Raw genomic sequence first — 22,448 nt, 5'->3', positions numbered from 1 at the left:
GGAACACTGATAACATTCTTAATCATATGAAAAGTTTCCATAAGAGGTGCTCATACAGAGCAAAGTCAGAGTCCTGTCTTAACACTGCTGTGTATGTGTGAGTGGCACACTCCTGTATATGTGTGCAAAGAGGGTAGGAGAAAGCCTTTTTTGCCAGTGATGACTTCGTTTAAAATAAATATGTGACTTGGACTTTCAAGCAGTGCAGACTTTAAACACCAAACAATAAATTTAGATCCCAGTTTAGGCAAATTAGTCAATTTACGACAGCCCTTCACGAATCTTTTCAGAGCAGGCAGTGGGACTTTTATATGGATTTCACGACGGGTCCAGTCTTTAAGGCTTTTTGATACCTGTAAACTACTAGCTAAGTGCCAGGACGTGCTCCCCCTCGCTTCCTCCACTGCGTAGTAGCCGGCTCTGCGCTCCATCTACCGGTGCGTGGGAGAAGTCTGCTGTGCACCAGAGCCTCCCTCTGCAGCCTCGGGAGCAGGCTCCGAATGATTTGGGTGGTTTAAATCAACTTGCGAGACTGCTTTCATGCTGTGGAGAGTTGCAATATTTAGCCCATGATATCACCTTACTTCCTTCCTTTCCTATGTCCGTGTCAAGGCATCTTCATCCGTCATCGAGGCTAGGGGCTGGGATCCCATTTCAGCCTTTTAAGAGCTGGGATTACGAGGCCAAGATCTCTCGATGACCCAGTTCTCAAACCACAACTATCTGTGGCTGCCAGTTCTTCTGATTGAGTAGTAACTGCTGTGCTTAAAATGGTGGTCTAGAAAGGGGGCAACTGTGTAGAAATCTATTGCTGATGTCTGAGGTATTCATTTACAATCTGCACTTCGTAATGTCTTGCCAGTGACTTGAATCAGAGGCTAAAAAAACCACTTTGGAGGCAAAAAATACCTCAATATTTGAACAATGTTGGGTTATCCATTTGGTAAACACAGATCTCTAATGGATCTTTAGCTGCAGGGACATACATTCTGCATGGTTAGAGCTGGTTAGAAAAACTTGAGTTAGAAGTTTTTTTTTCAAGGTGACCCAAAACTGTTTGGATTTTGACTTTTTGCTATGAAAAAGAGCTGATTTCATTATGTAAAAATTAAATATTTGTTTCAAAGTGCAGCAATACAGGATGCTCAGTGTTGTTCATTTCCTTAAAAAGACGTGGCTTAAGAAATTGGGTTTATTTTGAACAGCTTTACTTTTCCAAGTGGAAAATGATTCAGCCAAGGGATCTCCAAACAAATTAATCATTATTTCTCCAGCTTCTAAAAGTAATACCAGAAGTTAATAATAGCCTATGTAGACGTACTCTAATCTTTTGTGGGGCAGAGAGACTAAGCTGGCCCTACTTTTCCACCTGGAAAACTAATTTCCCGTGACTGAAGTCAGGGTTTACAGCTGGTTCCTTGCAGCACTTTGAATTTCTAATCATAGAAACATAATCACAGATTTGTTTGGTTGGAAGGTACCTTAAAGGTCATCTAGTTCCAACCCCTGCCATGCGCAGGGACACCTCCCACTAGACCAGGTTGCCCCAAGCCCCATCCCACCTGGCCTTGAACACTGCCAGGGAGGGGGCAGCCACAGCTTCCTTGGGCAAACTGTACCATTATCACACCATCTTCATACTAAAGAATTTCTTCCTGATGTCAAACTTAAATCTACCTTATTCCATCTTAAATATCACTTGTCCTTGAATATCATGTCCTATCACTACATGACTTTGTAAAAAGTCACTCCTCAGCTGTCCTTTAGGCTCCCTTCAGGTACTGGAAGGCTGCCATAAGGTCTCGCTGGAGTCTTCTCCATGCTGAACAACCCCAACTCTCTCAGCCTGTCCTCTCAGGAGAGGGGCTTCAGCCCTCTGGCCATCTTCATAGCTGCCATAAGGTCTACGCTGGAGTCTTCTCCATGCTGAACAACCCCAACTCTCTCAGCCTGTCCTCTCAGGAGAGGGGCTTTAGCCCTCTGGCCATCTTCATAGCCCTCCTCTGGACTTGCTCCACCAGTTTGGACCTATGCTGGGGGCTCCAGAGCTGGAAGCAGTGCTCCAGGTAGGGTCTCATGAGAGGGGAGAAAAGGGGGAGAACCACCGAGCAAGGGAGCTCGTTCTCCAAAGCTTTCAAATCCTCCAACTACCGCTCGGGAAACGGCGAGCAGGAGTTTCACTGGGAGGAAAGTGAAAGCGCCTGGAATAAAGATTATCCCGGGTGTAAATTCTCGGGAATCCCTCACGGACTTCGTTAGCAGTGTATGCATATTGGTAAGGGCAGCCCGGAGCCCTTAGGGGTTTAGCAGTGTCTCTAGGCGGGGGCTGCCGGTCAGACTGACGGGCGAGACGGCCGTTGGCCCTCGCGCGGCGGCCGTTGGGTGCCGCCGGCCGGCACGGGGCACCCTCCAACACCGCCTGTGGTGACCCTGCTGTCAGATGCGCCCCGAAATCCCGCACTGGGGTGGGCACGATGGCTTTGTCTCTACGCAAAGGGTGGGCGTTATTTAGGGGGTCGTTCCCCCTCGTCTACCGCTTTCCTTCCAGTTACAAAGCTCCTCCTAATCCCTGCTGCTGCCGGGTGTTCACCGGTGCCAGACACGCCCCGCCCGGCAGCCCTCCTCCTACCACGCTGCCAGGGAGCTCTCGAAGCCCTCCCCAAAGTCGTCGCCTTCCCCTCTGAGAGTTGTCTCCTCGTCCTCCGCCGTAGCTGTCCCGCCTAAAACAAGCTACCACAAGCGGTCTCACTAGGCCCTCTCAAAAGGGCTGCTTCTCTTTTATTCTTTTTACTTTTTTTTTTTTAATATTTCATATTTTAGAGAACAACCTTATCTGCTTGCCTTGCTCCCGCGTCCCCAGCTGCTTCTTCCCTAGGGCTCGAAGCACAGCAGCCCCGCTGGGCACCCCCTGATGTTCTCCCTGCGGCTGCTCCTTACGCTGCTGCCTACAGAGCTCATCCTAATCCCCACATAGAGCTCATGCCCTCAGGCTTTCCCTGGAAACGCCTTTCAGGTGCGAGGTCCTGCTCAGGACAAAAGGCTGGCCACAAGCCTTATGAAGTTACTGTTTGGAGGAGTGAATTTGGGTTGTTTCTGCTGCTCCAGCGTGGTTCTCCCAGTTCTCGGCCACTGCTGTGCTACTGGGAAATGTCATTGCCACCCAGCCTCATTTTTTTGCTTTAAAGTCAATACTTGAATAGTATTTTCTTTGAAGACTCAGCCTTGTTTCTCCATGACAAACAACGCATTTCAAATTTGTACCCAGCTCACTGGCTGAATGATGGGCAGGAACCTGGTCTAGTGGAAGGTGTTCCTGGCAAACAAGTGGGTTGGAACTAGATGTCCCTTCTATCTCAAACCATTCTATGAGTCTGTGATGGACTGAGGACTACATTGAATTAATGAGATTAATTACAGACCCTTGTGGGGTGAGTGCCCCTTTATCACTTCTGCACTATCAACAGAGCTTCCCCCAGTGTATCAGCAGTGTTTGATCAGAACACGTTCAATTAATTAAGATGTTGGATGCCTGAGGAACATCTTGAGCGGAGTTTCTGTAGAAGCTGGCCTGCGTTTTTGGTGGATCCCTCTTGCAAAGGAAGCCTGTTTGCTTTCCCAGCACCTAGGGTTGCAGTGCTGTGCTCCTGTAGTCCCTGTGCTGCTGCAGAATGATCCCTGGGGGGAGCCCCATCAGGTACCCAAAATTTTTTTCTCCAGGGAGAAGGCATCTGCACAACCTTAAAGGATGCTTCCCAGCAACTATTACAATAGTCTGCAGGCTACAGCAATATTCCTCGAGGTAATACTCACTTGGCCTCTACACAAATGAGTTCTCCTTATTGTAAAATGCAAACTTTGCAGACGGTGTTTCAGCAAGTTCTGGAAACAAGTGATTCAGAGTATTCTCAGTGCATCCTTCCTCTGGCCTATCAGATGGTCTTGCTGACACCTGTCAGTAGGTTGTGATAGGGTTTATAAGTTAAAATGTTCACAAAATGTTTTGTTTTTATCTGGGAGTTTCTCTGATTACAGCAGTGTTCTGTGGAGTGTACTTGTTCTTAGGCATTAGTCTGCAATATGAACAGATTTAGGAGCTGGGATTTTTCTTAAGTGCATTGATAATGTTTGCATTCTCCAAGTCCAGCAAGCATAAGTTAAAAAGAATAAACCAGAATAACTCTTTCTAAACACTTGTTTATTTCACATTCAAACACAAATGTTATTTTCTCACTGATCCCCACTTGCTGTGTAACAAAGTGACCATTTTCTCTGAGGCTTGAATTATACAACTGTAAGGTGGTGGAATTGCAGGAAGAGGGAGGAAGGGCCTTCCCTTGATCATAGAACAGGGACTTGGCCCAGCTGCTGGGTTCTTTCTTCATGGCTGTGTTCCTGTGCTTAATCAGTCAAACCCAGAGCCCTCTAGGGAGGCGTTCACTGTGAGCTTCTCGTTGCCTGGCTTGATACCTATTTGCAGAAATGCCAAGCATTGTCAGCTCCAAACAAAAGGCTTTGGGAGTGGTCCACTGAACCAAACATCCCACAGCAGTCTGGCTGAAAAAATTCAGGTCATTGGCATCCAGCAAGATATTAGTCGATACATCAGTCGCAGCTCTTAATCTATAAATTACAAATTACCTCTTTGACCCATTACATCAAAGAATGCTGACACGAAATTATATTTATGAAGTACTACAGCAAGCATTTTTGAAGAAAGGCCAGTGAGGAAATATGTGCACTAAATATGGCCTGGGGCCACATAATTTAAGAACAGGGCTAAGGAGTAGGGGGATTGCTGGCTTTTAAATCACTAAGCACAAGGCATCCTGTGCTTTGAAAGAGGCAACATTTGGCTTAAAGATTGCACTTTTCAATTACATAAAACAAAAAACTCAACAAAAGTATGGTTACAGAATTAATATTCATCCAAGCTTTCTCATTTTTTTTTCCTAACTTTTGAGGAGCTTTAATCAATGAGGGCATCACCAGAAGAAACAAAGACATCATCCCACTCTACTCAGCACTTGAAAGACCACATCTAGGACACTGTGTTCAGTTTTGGTCCTCACTATACAAAAGGTGTGGACCAGCTGGATGCTAGAGAGCATCAATAGGAGAGACACAAAGACAATCAAAGGACTAGGAAGCCTGCTGCACAAGGAAAGGCTGAGAGAACTGGGCTTGTTCAACCTGGAAGAAGCAGCCTTCAGGGAGACCTTGTCACTATGTTCAGCATTTGATAGGTGGCTACCAAGATTATGTTTTTACACAGAAAACAAGAGGGGTAATGGGTGGAAGTTACTCATTGGGAGATCCCCACTGGGAACCAGAAGAAAATTTTCACTGCAAGAACAGTTGGACATCGGAATAAACTCCCCAGGGAAGTGGTGGATTCCCCAGCACTGGACACTTTTTAAAACTCAGCTTGACAAGATGTTGGGCCATCACATCTGAACTGTGTTCCTACCCAGAAAGGCTGAACCAGACGATCCTTGAGGTCCCTTCCAACCTGGCATCCCATGACTGAGCTGCAGCAGCACCGATGGCAGGTTCAGAGGGACAGACACGGAGGTCAGGCAGCACTGCCTGGGTGTCCCCTCAGGCCGTCAGCTCCTCTGCTGCACACACCTTTGCTGTCACCTGAGCTCGGGCAGCTCCGGCCTCCCGGAACAAAATTCACCTTCAGTGCTTAACTTGCCCGCCCTGCCCCATCCCCCCGGCGCTCACCCTCTCCTCACCGCCCCCCTCAGCGACCAGGGAGCTTCAGAACCAGCCGAGCAGACGCTGACACCCGCACCCTACAGAGCTGTGCGTTTGAAAACACAGGAGCGTGGAAAACCCTCTGCCGTTCCTTACGCCGGCTTCGCGCACCAGCGCCGGCCACAGCTCCCCCCGTCCTGCCTCGCCAGGTGAGGGGGCCCCGGGCGTTCCCGCCGCCCCGCAACGTCGCGAAGGGCTCGTAGGGCCGGTTCGGAGGGCGGCGGGGGAAGAGGGGCGGTGCTAGGGCCACGTGGGGTTACGGCCCTTCCCAACGGCGCTGGCCAATCAGGGAGAGGTGCGCAGCTCGTGCGCTGCTCAACGGCCACCGGGACCCTGCCTCTTCCACGCGCCCCCGGGGAATCGCGGGCGCCCCACGCCCTCCAGCGCCTCGCACTGCGCCTGCGCGGAGCTCCCCCCCCCTTTCCCTCCGCGTTACCCCCGTTACCCCCCTTCCCCCCCCTCCCGCCCGCCCTTACGGCAGCAGCTGGCGTCTCGCGCCGGCCGCCCACGCGCCGCCCTCGTACGCGCGCGGCTGCTTCCCCCTCTCCCACGGGCGGGGCCGCTGCTGGCGCTGCGGGATGGAGCTGCCCGCCTGAGGGCGGCGGGAGGGGAGGGGAAGGGAGGGCGGGGGGGGGGGAGAGAACCCAGCGGCCGCCCCGCCCCCGTTCCAGGTGATGCCGGTGACCGGGGCGATGATGCTGTTGGCGAGGCGGCGGCGGAGGCGACGACCGTTACTGATGGAGAAAGCGGCGTCGAGGGGCTCCCTGCGGGCCTGGTCGTCCATCTCCGCCGCCGGCTCGCACCTCCGTGCCACCCTGCCCTGCCCCTGAGGGGAAGCGCCGGTGGCCGGCGCGATCGCCCGGCTCCCCTCCCGGCCACCATCTCCCCCTCCGTCCTCGATGTCTCCCCCGCGGCGCGGAGGCCCCTTCGCCGCCTCCTCGCCCTCTTGTTCCTGGCCGCCGCAGCCCTCCCGCCTCACGGTCCGGCGGCGAGAGGCGTCCGGCCTCCCAGTCGTCAGGCCACCGCTGCCGCCCGTCCCCCCTGGTTGAGGAGAAGCCGCTGGATTACCCGCCACGATGAAGGTAGAAGAGGGAGACAACTCCATGATCAACCTGTCAGTGCAGCAAGTGCTGAGTCTGTGGGCTCACGGCACCGTCCTCCGCAACCTCACCGGTAACCGGGCGGGGGTGCGGGGGGAGGAGGGTGGGCTGGCTCGGGGGCGGGCCGAGGGGGCTGGGGTGCGGGGTATGCGTGTGTTCTCCTGGGTGTAGGTGGGTGAGGAGAGCTGCCGGTGTGGGAGCAGGGGGAAGAGGATGCAAAGGTGGAGAGCGAGTCCCTTAGAGCAGAATGGAGGGTGTGTGTAGGAGACCTGTGTGTAGGGCTGGGGATGGTCCCCCTGTGCTTCACATCTAGGGAGGGCTGGTGTGTTTGTTCCTGAGTCTGTATGCACGCGTGTGTGTGTGCATGCATGCACGTTCTGTGAACATGTATATAGTGCGTGCTTGGGTGGCTTGCGTGTGAGGTTGGTACGTCCGGAGAAACGAGAGAGACGTGTGCGTGTGGTGTGTTGGGAAGACTGGTGTGTGTACCCGGTATTTGTTATGCCAGCAAGAGTAAAGGAGCTGAGTGTGTGAATGTGTTCATTCATTTTTTAGTGTATGTATAGAATAAAAAGTTAAATGTATAGGGTATGTGTATATGAGGGATTGACGGGTACCTGTGTGTGAGTAAAGAGTTGTAGAAAGTGCGTGGGAATATATTAATATGTATGGAAGGCTGGAGTAAGCTTGGGGGAGCGGTTTGATGTTTTTTTATGGATATATGCTCATTGGCATCTGACAGCTATAAAAACCAACCAACCACCAACAAAAAGCCCAAAAACCTCATACCAAGAAAACCACAGAGAAATGAATGCGAGATTCAGGGACTTCCCCCACACACCCCAAGTATACCACTGGACAATGGGAACTGCGGGAGTAGGAGAGGTGGCAGATGTTTCCTGACAATTAGAGCTGATGTTGAGCATTGGGGATTCTTAAAGGCTGAGCTGTTCCTAAAAATATGAGCCCAAGTAGAGTTAGATCTTCATCCCCTTTTAGGAGAGGGGAACTTTAGCAAGTCTTGGAAAGATCTTTTGTTGGTTGGTTTTGGGTTGTTTTGGGTTTTTTTGGTTTTTATTTGTTTGGGTTTTGTTTTGCTTTATTTCATTTTTTTTTTCTTTTCTTTTTTTTTTGATTGATCTTAGGCTGAAAAATGGCTGTGGACTATCAAGGTGACTAGTAGAGAGTTTTATTTTCTGATTTCCTATTATGCCCAGATCTAAGGAAAAGCATCTGAATACCAGCTGAAAATAAGCTCTGAATAATCAGGGATCTGGTGTCAATAGCAGAAGTGTTACTGAGTAAATTATTTCTGCTTGATATAGAGGTATATTAGGTGGTGACAGAGTAGTGGAAGATGCTGAGTAAAAGGGATATTTTTAAAGTGTTTATGAAACTATTCTACCATTTATGAAAATGATATGTCATCTTTTTTCTTCCTCTATAGTAATGACTGATTTTTAAAAATTCTTTTAAAAAGTTTATTCAAGGTGGAAGTATGATGAAAATAGAGGTGCAGCTGATGCTGAAGCTGTAAAAAACAAAATTATCATCTTATGCTTTACTATCATTTTTGTTCTTTTAACTTCCAGAATACTTCTTAATGTAATAAAAAGTTTATGCTGATATTTTATTTATTTGGCCTATGGATGTTTTAGGATGTGTGTCTGATGGGTAAATTTTCACACTAAAATTAAGTAGTTGTTTTTGCATACTTATAAACATTCAAACTGTATTCTTAAAGAAAAAAATTCCCAATGTATTCAACTTTTCTTTTTGCCAGACATCCTCTATAAAGTTTTTCTTATTAGAGCATTATGCAACATAAGTGTTTCAATGAAATTCAGCACTGACTGTTAAGCAAAACAGTTTGCATCATGATGCTTTTGCAATATAAAGAGGGATTGCACAAGATATTTTTAACGTGAAATGTCTTTCTTTTTAACTTAAAGAATATGAAAAATCATTATTTATCCATCATGTTGGAGAATGTCAGTGTTAGCTGTAGTTGTAATACAGCTTCTGAATGGGTGCTTAAATGCAGGTTGTCCTTACAGCTGTAGCCTGTTGTGCTGAATGTTCTTGTGGTCTCTTGACAGTTAATGACTTTCACTAGGTTTAAAATTCTCTGTATCTCAGGAGATTTGTTTTAATATAATATTTTATCAATTAATAGCATTTATTAAACTTCCATAAACCCTTCCTAAAATACTTACCAAAGGAGACCAAAAGTAAACCAAAGTAAACATGGTTCAAACCCAGAAATTCTGTTTTTTCCATGCTAAGAAAATAAGTGTATGAATGAGTTTGTCTTGCTTGGCTACTTATTTCCTTCTCTTTTGCATCTCTGTAAAGTATTAGCAGAAACTTCTTCAGAGTACTAGGAAAAAAAATTCATAAATATACAGTGTTCCATGAATATTTTTTAGGACTGCTTTGTGTTTACTTTTGGACTTAGAACTTTAGGTTGCACAAGTCAAAATCTATTTTCTGTATGTAGATGATGTTGATTATGTTTGCACAAAGTTGTAAAAAGTTATCAGCAGCCTTCTTAAAAATATATTAATTTTCCAAAGCTTTCATCAGAGACTTGATATGAACTCTAGTCTAAGCTAGGAATGCTTCAAACCTTAATGGTGTAATTTTAGTGGTTGTTCTCCCCTTAACAAGAAGCTGAACCATTATATTTATACTATATATCTGATTCAGTTCAATGTAAAAGAAATCCCATCATTTATACATGTCCCAAAACACCCAGGAGACCCCAGACAATTCCATGCCTGATGTACACAGGCTACCGCAAGTGCGGTAGCTGACCTAGGCCCATCAACGTATGCTCTGCTTCATATCTTCCTGCCTTCACTTGGGAGGTGGAGATAAGGTGCTAGTAAACTTGGGAGAGATGGATTTCACCTCACCCTGTCTTACTTTCTCCAGCAAATGCCAAGATGAGCCCCTTTACATGAACTGGTTGTGGTTCAGAGTTAGTGGTAGATAGGGATTTACTAGAACAAGTCAGATAGTGGCTAAATCTAAACTGAAAAAAAAATATCCGAGTTTGAGTTTGGCCTGGACAGGCTGGAGAACTGGGCAGAGAGAAACTGCATGAGGTTTAACAAGGGCAAGTGTAGTGTACTAATTACTGAAAATAACCCCATGCTAGGGTTACAGGCTAGGGGCTGACCTATGGGAAAAGACCTGGGAGTTCTGATAGGCAACAGGATGACCATGAGCCAACAAAGTGCCCTTCTGGCTTAGAAGGCTTAGAAGGCCAATGGCATCCTTTTTGATGGTTGCATCAAAAAGAGCATGGCAAGCAGGTCACGAGAGGTTATCCTCACCTTCTTCCCTCTGCCCTGGTGTGGCCCCATCTGGAATATTGCATCTAATTCTTGGCTCCCCCGTTCATGAAGGACAAGAAACGACTGGAGAGAGTCTGGCACAGAGCCACGAAGATGTTTAGGGGACTGGAGCATCTACCATATGAGGAAAGGATGAGTGAGCTGGATCTGTTCAGTTTGGAGGAGACCAAGGGGAGATCTCAGCAATGCTTATATGTAGTGAAATGAGGCAACCAGATGCCACTAATTGCCAGGTAGTGGGCATGGCCTTGTGTTAAGCCCACCTGTGCCTGATTAGGGCGGGCCCCTACTGCGCATGAGCAGGATTAGGGGGCCAATAAAGCTCACACCTGAGAAAGCCAGGGGGGAGGCCACTTTTGGAGCAGTAGCACCGATTCAGGCTGGTCAGCCCTGAGAACAATAGACTCAGAGCACTATTTGTGAGTCTCTGCTGGAACACCTGGTTGGACCTTGGAGTGCCGTGCCCTAAAAGAGGTTCGTCTTGCTACACTTATAAATATCTAAGGGTGGGTTTCAGAGGATGGGATCAGACTTCCATTCAGTGGTATCCATCGACAAGGCAAGTGGCAATGGTCAGAAATTGGAACACAGGAGCTTCAACCTAAACATGAGGAAAATCTGTACTGTATGGATAGCAGAGCACTGGAACAGGCTGCCCAGAGAGGTGGTGGAGTCTGTCTCTGGAGACATTAAAACCCAACCTGGATGCCATCCTGTGCAGCCTTCTCTAGGTGAATTTGCTCTGGCAGGGGACTTGTACTAGATCATGTCCCTTCCAACCCCTAACATTCTGTGATTCTGTGAGTTCCCATTAAATATATATATTTATTTTTTTAAGACTGCTTCCATAATAGGGAATGTGAAAATATTTCTGATTTTCCTGTAAGCAATGCAGAAGTTTTGTTTACTTCTAGCAATTGCTTGTTCCAGAGATTTAAGCTTCTGGTCCAAGTTACTGCATGTTCCACAAGTGTACGCTTCTGGTCTGAGCAGGTTTTAAATTAGCCACTGGGAGGGGGGTGAGGGGAATGTTGTTTTCTCCGTGCCACTGAATGCAGAGTAGTTTACAGGGGAAAAAAAAGTTTGTGTTGTGTATGACTTCTGAAGTCAGTTCCATCTTCCTCTTCCTCCCCACACCTCAGTGTCCTAAAATGATGAAGTAAAGACTTCACTAACTTTTTATATATATTTTGAAATAGAAGTCTGTAATTATAAAGTGTTAGACAGTAGTAACTCCTGAATTTGTTGAAAGTGGACATTTATGGGTATCACACAGAAGATGCTCCTTGTCTGTTATATTTTTTTCCTAAGCTCCATCCTGCTCATTTGTCCCCTACTGTCTCCATTGTATCCTTATCCCCTTATGTACCATTTGGAGGTACATTATCATCCTGAATCCTTTGAGTTTATAAATTCACAGGAATTTAACATTATACAGTTATTATTATACAGTTCCTTCAAATTTCAACACATGCTACCTTTTTGACTTTAATTTGCATCTTTGAATTCACAGCACATATACTTATTGCTTGATTCTAGCTAATAGTGGCAGGCTGGGTACAATAGGTTAGAGTCTCCCAAGAGATACTTGCTTTTGGAGTCATCAGTCTTGATTTATGTAGGCAATCATTATTCATTTGGCAAAACAAGCTAAGGATTAGATAAGAAAAATGCTGAAGCTGAAGGACTAAGGAGGTATTCCATGTTTGCTGAAGTTGAGTGGCAGTGACAGCATGTTAATATATGTACAGATAATATCTGAAAATGTTAGCATTTGTAAACTTCGTGTGCTGACTTTGCATTTTTTATATGAAGCTGTTGATGGAGTGCAACTTCAAGTTTTGTAAGATGGAAGTGATATGAATGTTCTAAACTGCATCATGCTTTAAGAACTCTTCTACTAATCTGTAAAGGTGTGTGTGCCTTTGTACATGTATAATGTGTATATACAGTATGTAAGCATAATGTATGTGTGATATGTACCTGATACGTATAAATTCCTATATTAGCAAAGTAGTACTCTAAAACTGGAGTGACAGGGCATGAATTACATCTTTGTGGGCGACATGGACAGTGGAATTGAGTGCAACTTCAGCATGTTTGCTGATGACACAAAACTGTGTGGTGTGATCAACACCCCAGAGAAAAGAGATGCCTTCCAGAGGGACTTTGACAGGCAGGTCATGCAAACTGCATGAAGGCAAAATACAAGGTCGTGCACCTGGGCTGGGACAATCTCAAGCACATGTACAGATTGGGCAGAGAATGGGTTGTGAGTAGTCCTGAGGAAAAGGACTTGGGGATGTTGTTTGATGAGAAGCTCAACAATGTGTGTTTGCAGCCCAGAAAGCCAGATCTGTCTTGGGCTGCATAGAAGGAAGCATGGCCAGCAGGTCAAAGGAGATAATTCTCCTTATACTGCATTCTTGTGAGATCCCAAACTGTGTGCAGTTCTGGAGGCACCAACACAGGAACTTGGAGCTATTTGAGTCCAGAGGAGGGGCCACAAAGATGATCAGAGGGCTGGAGCACCTCTTCCATGAAGACAGGCTGAGAGAGTTGGGGTTGTTCAGCATGGAGAAGAGGAGAAAGCTTTGGTGACACCTTAGAGCAGCCTTCTAGTACGTGAAGGGAGCCTACAGGAAAGTGGAGGAGGGACTTTTTACAAGAGCATGTAGTGATAGGACAGGGGGGAATGGTTTTAAGCTGGAAGAGGTGAAATTTAGGTTAGACATTAGGAAGAAATTCTTTAGTGTGAGTGTGTCAAGACATTGGTGCAGGTTGCCCAGAGAAGCTGTGGATGCCCCATCTCTGGAAGTGTTGATGGCTGGGTTAAATGGGGCATGGAGCAACCTGGTCTAATGGGAAGTGTCCTTCCCCTGTGGCAACTAGATGGTCTTTAAGGTCTCTTCCAATCCTAATCATTCTATGATTCTATAATTTAAGCCTTGTGACATTTCTGGTAGGAAAAAAAAATCCCCATTCAATTCAAACCAGTGCAAAGCAGCATAAACTTAAAAAAAATAGTGATGAAGTGCTAAGAATTTTAAATAAACCTGGAAAATTGACCTCAGTTGTACTTATTTGAAAAGCTGTTGCATCTATGCAATAGCTTGAAAGTCAGTGTGCTTATAAAATACAAAATACTGGGTTCCCTGTATTTCTTTGGGAACTCTTTGATACAAATAAGTTGCGTTTGGCTATTAAAGTAATTTGAATCCCCTGAAATTAAGCACTGAAACTTTCTTAGCATCAAGCAAAGGAATTGTGGACGTTTTTTAAAAATTTTATTCTAGTCATGTCTCCTTTGTGTACCGTAAGTGGGTAGTGACTGAACAAACTGAGGCTAACTTGGTATTTGGAACTCTCGGCCAGACAAAGCCAAATCATTATCACCATACCAGAAAAACAGTCTGGTAGCTAACTAAGGTACACACTGTATCTAAGAGTGTGTTTTTTTTTACCAAGGTAGGTTCCAAGGGTCATGTGGCTAAGTTTTTATACCTCTGAAAGTATCAATCAGTACATAAGACATAAATAGTTGTACCAGCATGTTGTTAAGACAATTAAGTCTCACTTTCTGATAGGTGTTGCAAATCCTTCAACTACTCAGTTATTTTTGAACATGCAGAGTATTTTGTTTTCAGAGGTCCTCATTTTCTCCTTTCTAGTGACATCTCTCAGTGTTATCCCTATCCCATTCTTTGCTTCCTTCATGTTACTCAGGCATATTCCATTTCTGAGAGTCATTTCTCCATGTATTTCTGAAGTTAGATGATACTGGATTTTACAGACCCTTGAACTCTTCCACTCAGAAATACCTGCACAGAACCTGAAGTTCTGTGCCTTTAAACCTGTGTGGATAAGAATGACTACACTGTTCTCTAGGTTTATGGAGCTTGGAGCCTCCTCTGGTTTGCTTAAAAGACTGGCTGTCCTCCTCACCTCATTCATCCATCTTAAACAGCTTACTCAGCTGTCTTCCTCACTGGCCCAATTAATGAACAGAGGTAAATAATTGTGTTTAACTACCAAGCATATAAACAATAAATATTGAAGGGCAAGAAAGGATGACTCTTCCTGCCTTTCCTAGGGAAGGTGCTCAAAAACTGTGCTGTTTCAGCTTCTAGGAGTGAGCTGATGTGTTAGTGAAGTGGTAGTTTAACAAAGTGAATGATAACTATTCAGTAAGGTAAAGAAAATTCTTGGATTCAGAAGATTTGCTAATAATTATGTAGTTTCTTACTAAATGTGTAGTCTGTAAGTAAAGGATGGAAAACCACATTTATGTGAAATAGTCAATTGATACAATTCTCTGACCTTTCAGGTTTTTTAACAGATACTTTAACATGGCAGAAATGACTAATAAAAGGTTCATAAATTATGAATATAAATGGCTCTGATTTTTATGTTTAAGTTTTCTGGAAGGTATCTTGCTTTGTTCCATTGAGTTCCTCACTAGGAAAGCCAACCTTGCAAAAGTAAGGTATGATCTAAATTGATGATTAAAAAGTATTGTATGATCAAGTTCTCAATTTCTTTAATGCCAAATTTTGAAATGCTACTGTTGGGACAATTAGGTAAGATGTAGTCCCAGAATATTGAGTACTGTGAATATTCTTTTTTTTGTTTTGATTTGTAACAGTATGTAGCAATATAAATTATTGTCTTTTGATTACTAATAATGACTATAACTCTTTCCCCTATCTTATCTTCAGCTGGATGTGGAGGTGTTCTCTCCCTCCACCTTGCTCCCTTCCAACTCTTCTGAAATGAACACCTACAAGTTTTAGCATCTACAGTCAGTTTGGCAGAATTATGTAAGCAGTTATGGATAATTTATAATAAGAAGGTACTGGGTTATTGCAGGTGTGTGTAACACTACCTGTACTTCTTGCATTACTGACTTGACAATGCTCTTGACTGAGAAACCTAAACCTCTATGAAGTGATGCTTTATAACTGGTTTATTTAAATGCTACAGCTGCATTTGTGTGGAGCAAGGAATATTTCTGAATGTTCTCCAGTTTCCTTTTGAATGCATTCAATATGCATGTTGCTTTTAAGGAGCAGTAGAAAAAAGTATGTACTGAAGAACTAAAATTTATATTCCTTTTTTAACAGGACATTTGGGGCTGGTTCTATTCTCATGTCTCCTGCCCTAAATATAAAGGGAGGGATGATGCTAATTTTTCTTGAGCTGTATTTGGAATGTAAATAAGACCTAAGATAGTTGCTCAAAATGCAGCTGTTTTGTTGTGTAAGCATTTAAATATTTTTAGTCTCTTAGTTACAAGGGAGGTAGTTGGCCTTACCATAATATTTCCTTTTTTTTCCCCTAAAAAATACATTAATAAGTCTTCCTAAGACGGGGAATCAGTTGTCATTTCTGCCTGGGAGAGTGGATGCGAATAATGACCACAAACACCGATTTCCTGAAAGCTGTTGCAGTGCCTGCTAAGCTCTGTAAAAATTAAAGGGAATAATAGTGTCTAACAGAGATTCTAGCAGACTTTCTTGGTCCAGTTTCAAGCTTTTCAGCTGCAGTGCCATTTTAGGAAGAGAATGACTGAAAGTGCAGCTGGGACCCTCAAGATACATTTGCAGAGAGATGATATCAAGAGCTTTGTTTCCCATCCCCATATGATATTGGCTGTTCACTTCAGAATAATTGGCTGCTGAACAGGCTGCTGTAATCACAGATCCTCTCTCACCTGAAATAACCAAGTCTTCAGTTCATGGGCTTCGTGTTAAATGAGGGCAAGTTTTTCTCATTCTGATTCATTTCTGTGAAATCAGTTGGTACCTGCCTGCATTTAGTATCCACAGCTGCACACCTTCCAGAAGCTTGTTTTTAGTCTGTGGAAGAACTGGTGGGAATAATGCTAATCAATACACTGTTAGAATACTTCAGGAGTGTTTGGCAATCTTAGAAGCTTGCAGGTGTCATGCAAGCTCACATCGAAACACAGTGTTGGTTTTCTTCAACTGCACATTTGAAATATATATTCTTTGGAGTATCAGAGGGGTATTCTCCTAGGTTATCTTTAGTACTATCTCAGGAGGCCCTTAGTTTTCTGTCATCTTTTGTCTCTTGCATCCATCTTACTTGAGAAAGGGAAATTTGGTTCAAGAGCCTTGTGAGCACTCTTTCCTGATGATCTAAGCCTCTGTTGCTATTTTGCATATCAGTATAACCTGAGTAGTATGAGAGTTGTGTGAGGGACTTAATTCCAGGAAATGGTGCTGTGTCCAGAAAATAGGTAGTATTCTCCACTACAGTATTAGTGGCAAAATGTCCTCTTCTGTGTAAGAAAAAGTTATCCTTTTAAATAGTGCATTCAGTGTTACATTCATATGCCAGCAGTTTAGTTTTGTCTCTGAATTATTTAGGAAATAGGCTCAACAACATTACTGTGGAGAGTTAAAATGGAAGATCTAAGATATGCACTTAATATTCTCTAGGACTTCAGTTCCTACTGAGGAGGAACTGAAGCAGAAACTCTGAATTAACGGCAGTTTCATGCAATGATGCCAATCAGGAACGTGTGCCACAGTTTGTTGAATTCTGTGATAATATAGAACTACAGTAATGGGCTTTATTTTTTTCCCTTTTTGTTGCATTTCTCCACCCTTTTGAGTTATAGTGGATGTTTTTAGATTACCACCAAGTGAGAAAGGTTCTTTAACTTTGAGGTAGTTTATTAATGGTTCCTGCTCTTTTCTTTGGAGGTAATGATCATGTCTGCCATTCTTCAACGAAATATTTGTACTCCACACATTCTCATGATCTTTTTTTCTTGCCTGGTAATTTGAATAATAGTGACTACCTGTCTCTATGTTCCGTGCTAACCAATCAAGGAGTCATGATAAAATTTGTAAAAATTGTAGGGGTTTTGTGCCTTTTGAAGCTGCAATGGAACAGTATTATAGCTGCTGGGTAGTTGAACTAAAGTCTTTATCTTAGTTTTCCCATGTGGTGTTACCCCTTCAGAAAAGCAAACAAAAAATAAAACAAAAAACCCCAAACACCCAGCAAAACCAAACCGAAAAAAACAAAAAAACCCCAAATCCAAACTAATTCTTGACTTTCCTGGTTTAGACTTTGTTTCAGAGAATATTTCATTCTGCAGTAGTTACAATACCTAGTAAGAAATTGCAATTAACATTGTTTGAAGAAGCTGTTAAAAGAATGAAAGACTTCTTGTAATAATATATCTGAATTAAGAATCATGCCAGAAGAAATTTTTATCTTTTCATTGAAATTGAGTTATCCCTTTAAGACAGACCATTAAAAGGAAGTGTTTTGAACATATGCTGATGTTGTCACATTGATTCTTTTCAAGATGGAAGCCAGTATTGCTTGCCTTTTACAGTTGATTGTATGTAATGTTTTAAAATTTCTTACTTATAAAGTTCTTGTCTCAGAAATATTAACCCTTTATTTGACTGCTTTCTTTCAGAGATGTGGTACTGGGTTTTCCTCTGGGCTCTCTTCTCCTCTCTCTTTGTCCACGGTGTTGTGGGAGTATTAATGTTTGTGATGCTGCAGAGGCATAGGCAGGGGAGGCTGATATCTGTCATTGTGGTCAGCATTGGATTTCTGGGTTCTATAACTGGAGCAATGATAACCAGTAAGTCTGTCTTTTGTTATATTCCTTTTTTTATTTCTTAATTTACATATAACTTATATTAAAATTAAAAAAACACAAAAATACCCAATCCCCAAAACTCCTCCAAACATCTTTTTCTTGATTTCTTAATTGTTGATTTTGCCTTGGTGCCGAACTATTCAAAAGCTGTATACTCAGCAGGTAACATCTTTCTGGTAGTGGGAAGAGCAGCCCTGTCCTATCATACTTGCTGCAGATTTTTTTGTCAAAAGTTCATGATCAAGATCACATCTGAGTACTCTTAGAGCCACAGATTTCTTCTGGAAATGGGGTCCTAATTTTATTGTTTTCAAGGCTGAATTCTTTCTTTTTCCTTGGACCTGCTGGATGCTTTTAAATTGCACCTGGATTGGATGTTGCCCTTTTGAAAAAAAAGGGGCAATATAGGTAGTGCTCACAAAAATTGTTAGGAAAAGTTACACTGAGCTCATGTATTTCCAAGAACTTTCCAGTCTTGATGTGGCCATAATGTTACTTTCTGCTTTATTTGGAATGGGGAGGAAGGACATTAGACTTCTTTTTTAATTCCTAAAACCAAACCAACCAAGCAAAAACTGTTCCATTTTTCTAAGTAAAAAGCTCTTTGCAAGAGCATCTATTAGAATTTCTTATGGTTTTAGTCTAGTGCCTACTTCTCAAGATAAACAAAGTATCTAAAATGTATCTATTGACATGTTACCTACAGATAAGCTGTTAACCATTCTTCTGTTAAAGCTTCATGCTAAAAGGGTCACAAGAGCAGGGCTTAAAACTAGATTCATTATTAAAACATCGCAGAAAGCAGGAGTATTTCATGCAGTAAAGTGCTGAAGTGTTACACCTGGCCAAGTATGGGGCACAATTGATGTTGCCAGGATTGTTTTGAGGAAATGGTGCTTAGCTGCTTTCATCTGGAGTTATTTGTATCAGATACTGTTCCACTTCTGTCCTATGAAATCCCATTCCATAGTATCAGTGCTGAAATATATGCCCGAGGATCAGTAGGCCACTGTATTTAATATTTGGCTTTATCATGTCTATCTAATTTTACCAAACTTCATATTATGAATAGGCTTATAGAAGCTTTCCCACTCTAAGAGGGGGAGAATTTTCTGCTTGGGTAAGGTAGGGGTGTGGAGAAATAGTGAATATTATTTTTTACAGCAAAGAGGCTTACAATTCATTGCCTGAAACAATGCTAGTAAGAAGTTCTCAACATTAAAATCACTGTATTCTATAGGGTCTGTGTTAACCTCAGCAGTAGTTTCTGACCAGAGATATTCAGAGTTGCTGACAAGATAAGCTAACTTGAAAGGCCTTTGAGTGTAAGGAATAGTAAATCTAGCAACCATTACATAGTCTGTACACAGCCTTTCTACCTTTAATTTCCTTTTTTTTTTGTCCACTGCCCAGATAGTAACCACACTTCAGACTTGATCAATTTTTAGCTGATTTTTGCTACCTTTTCAAATGAGCAGAAGTCAAATGTAAGAAAAAAAAATGAGGATATCTACAGGGAAACAGCAAAATTTGATTTGACTTATGTTGTAAAAGTTAATCTGGTTGAATTGGGAAAGTAATTCCTGAACAACTTGCATAACTAGAAAAATACAAGCCTGTAATAATTCTGCAATGCCATTAAGTGTTTGGTAACATTTTGTAAATAGCTGATGCATAGACACAGTGAATAACATATATTTCAGCCTTGGCTTTTCCTGTGATCTCATAATTTTTTTTCTTGTGACTCCTAGGTGCTGCAGTAGCTGGGATTTACAGAGTAGCAGGAAAGAATATGGCTCCCTTAGAAGCTCTTGTCTTTGGTGTTGGACAGACAGTACTGACATTAATTATCTCATTTTCAAGAATTCTTGCAACACTTTGAGACTTACACAGAAGGGGGGAAAAATGAAAACATTTGAAGAAAAATATTAAAGAAACTTTTGATGTGAAGAGAAGCTTCCTGAAAGTGGATTCATCAGCTTACAAACTTGAATTCTAGTGCAAGAGAAAGGAAGCTATGTGGAACGTGCACTACAAATCTAGAGGTTCTGTCAAATGAGCAGGCTGTCCTCTAGTGTCTGAACTGTTGTACTTCTGCACTGCACCTTACGTGCCTCTCTCACAGGCAAGGTGCAATTCATGTGTGCAAAGCTGAGATAAAGCACCTTGAATAGCTGCTGGTCAGGTTAATGCTCAGTGAAGGGATCATCGTTCTTAACAGTGTTGTAATAAAATAAAGGGATGCTCCTGAAAATTGCTATATGTGCCAAACTTGGAGTTTAGTTTAGCTGTTGGCTGGGTGAGCTTTGAAATTATGATTACAGAAGAATGCTGTGAACACACATGCCAATCCAGGTTAAATGGCAAGAAAACTGACCTCAGTGTCAGCATTAGTATTCTTATTCAGCATTCAAAACAACTCTTAGGTCTGTTCCACAGTGTAGGTGATTTTTGGTGGGGTATGAGAACCACAGCTTTAAGAGTCCTGAAGTAATTAACACTATGTGTAGAATGGCTCATGGCAGTTTTCTGAAGCTCAGCACATCATTTCTTTGTGATTTTAGCTTGACAGGAATTGGTAGTTAAAGGAGACTCTGAGGGTTACTAAGTACAATCTGTTGTATATGCACAAACCAATCTTGAATTGATGCTTTCCTTGGGATTATTTTGTTTTAAACATCCACAGATGGTCACCAGCCCCCCTGGAAACCTCAGAAAGGCTACTTGTTGCAAATAAACTCCCTGTATTTAAGCACTAATAGAACTCTTAACCCTACATATATTCTTTTAAGAACACACAAATATAACAGGCTTTAAGAGAATACACCTACAAGGAAAATGGAAAGGGATAAAAATGATATGCTGGTTTTCTACTAAACAAAAATATTACGTTTAAAATAGTCACTATACTCCAGAAGTTTGGAAGTGGGGCAGCACTTATGTATTTACTACCTTGTTTCTGAACACTTTGTATCTTTGGGAAGAATTAAGACACCTGGAACTTTGGAATACTTAGCTTTCAGTAGAGTTTGTGCTTTTCTAGTTTAAAAGGGACAGTAGTGTTGTGCATGTGAAGTGTCTTAAATGTGAATGTTTTGGAGTGAAATTTTAAGTAATTACCTAAGTGTTTATGAAATGGAAAATTTAAAGGGCACAAAGTTCTGTGTGAGGAATAAAGAATCTTTTACATATTTCCTCAATTAAATAATTTTCAGAAGTCACCTTTCAGTGCTTACAAGAAGAGTAAATTGCTCAAATATTTTGCTGTTAAGATGTCAAAAAGACTTTCAGGATGGCTGAAACCAGTGACACCTACAGCACAGATAAAAGAATATGAGTAAAATAAAACTTAAATTCCAGTCATACTGCTTAGAGCTTAAAAATACTATCATGAATTAACCTGTCTGCCTTTATTTTATTCCACATAAACTTTTTTTTGAAGTGCTAAGGATTCTAATATTATTTCTTTCTTAAAAGTATTTAAGTCTTATTTGAAAAATGTACAAAGTTATGGGGTTTGCAGGGAACAAGTTAAAATACATATTTATAAACCTTTTCAGTGTTATTTTTTGCATTGAACTTTAAAATTTGGCTGAGTATATATATTCTCATTATTTTGAAAGTCTTCAAAAACTTTTCATGGTTTGTTTTTGTCATCTAGTGGCTGATACTGCTGATACTTTTTGGCATAACAATTGCTGCACTTTAGTAGACAATGAAACTGTATCTGTAAAAGGCAACTTAAACTTCTCCAATTGTTTTAAGTTATAAAAAAAATGTTTCAGGTATTTAAGTCAAATTGAATAATAAAACAGTTGAAGACATTTCTCCTAATGTGCCTTGTTATGCATGTATTTGTAGGGGAGAGGATTTTTAAAGGCAAATTACTATATCGTAATTCTTGTTCTATTTTTGCTATTTCTAATTAATTTGATCATTTGATATAATGTCTTACTCAGCAGACATTAAAACATTTGTTACACAACCTGGAAATATTTGTCTGGATCAAACCAAACTGCTTCATGAAGTGCTGTATACAGTCATTTAGATTGTCTCATGGCTACACCACACTGAAACTTCTCCCCACTTTCCAAATTTCCTTGAGCATTTTGATTATCATTAATTGTATGAATCTATTATGCTACCATGGATAAATGGCTTGCTGTCTTTCACTGTTAAACTGTAACTGACTATTGATTTATCAAATGTATATGCAAAACTTTTATTGATGAACTTCATTCTTCATTTAAATTGCAGTGCCAACGAAATTGTTGCCGTTGTGCTTGTCAAAGGAGGCATCTATGCAGATATTCCTCCAAGTAATTTTTATTGCATAGATCATTGTAATCAATTTTAAAATAGGTGCTTAGTTGCCTCTGCTTTACATGGCATTATTGCCTCGCAACATTGAATAGGCAGATAAGGTAATGCCTGACTGGCTCAATAGAAATAAAGTCATGTAGTGGATAGAAAATATTTTTTAACTCTTTCTTGTCTGGAATATAGAAGGAGAAATCATTTGTCTATGAAGTATTCTTTATAATGTGAATTTGTTGCCTAGGAATGCCAAGAGTG

The 22,448-nt window shown here is 42.2% G+C and overlaps 1 protein-coding gene across 1 annotated transcript; it reads left to right on the top strand.

The window, feature by feature from the left end:
• The first annotated feature begins 4,987 nt into the window (after positions 1 to 4,987).
• On the top strand, positions 4,988 to 21,858 carry TMEM170B (transmembrane protein 170B). The gene is made up of 3 exons (XM_071736447.1): positions 4,988 to 6,933; positions 17,685 to 17,855; positions 19,625 to 21,858. Exons 1-3 carry the CDS (start codon positions 6,837 to 6,839, stop codon positions 19,753 to 19,755), a joined length of 399 nt encoding a protein of 132 aa, XP_071592548.1. The 5' UTR covers positions 4,988 to 6,836; the 3' UTR covers positions 19,756 to 21,858.
• The last annotated feature ends 590 nt before the right edge of the window (positions 21,859 to 22,448 follow it).

This window comes from Heliangelus exortis, chromosome 2 (genome assembly GCF_036169615.1).
Source record: "Heliangelus exortis chromosome 2, bHelExo1.hap1, whole genome shotgun sequence".
Taxonomy (NCBI): Eukaryota; Metazoa; Chordata; class Aves; order Apodiformes; family Trochilidae; genus Heliangelus; species Heliangelus exortis.
This window is presented reverse-complemented; position numbering and strand designations above follow the sequence as displayed.

Bases quoted from the DNA above. Each gene is read 5' to 3' on its own strand.
- TMEM170B (XM_071736447.1), top strand. From the start codon at position 6,837: ATGAAGGTAGAAGAGGGAGACAACTCCATGATCAACCTGTCAGTGCAG. The intron at 6,934-17,684 runs GTAACCGGGCGG...GCTTTCTTTCAG, and splicing joins CGTCCTCCGCAACCTCACCG to AGATGTGGTACTGGGTTTTC. The intron at 17,856-19,624 runs GTAAGTCTGTCT...TGTGACTCCTAG, and splicing joins AACTGGAGCAATGATAACCA to GTGCTGCAGTAGCTGGGATT.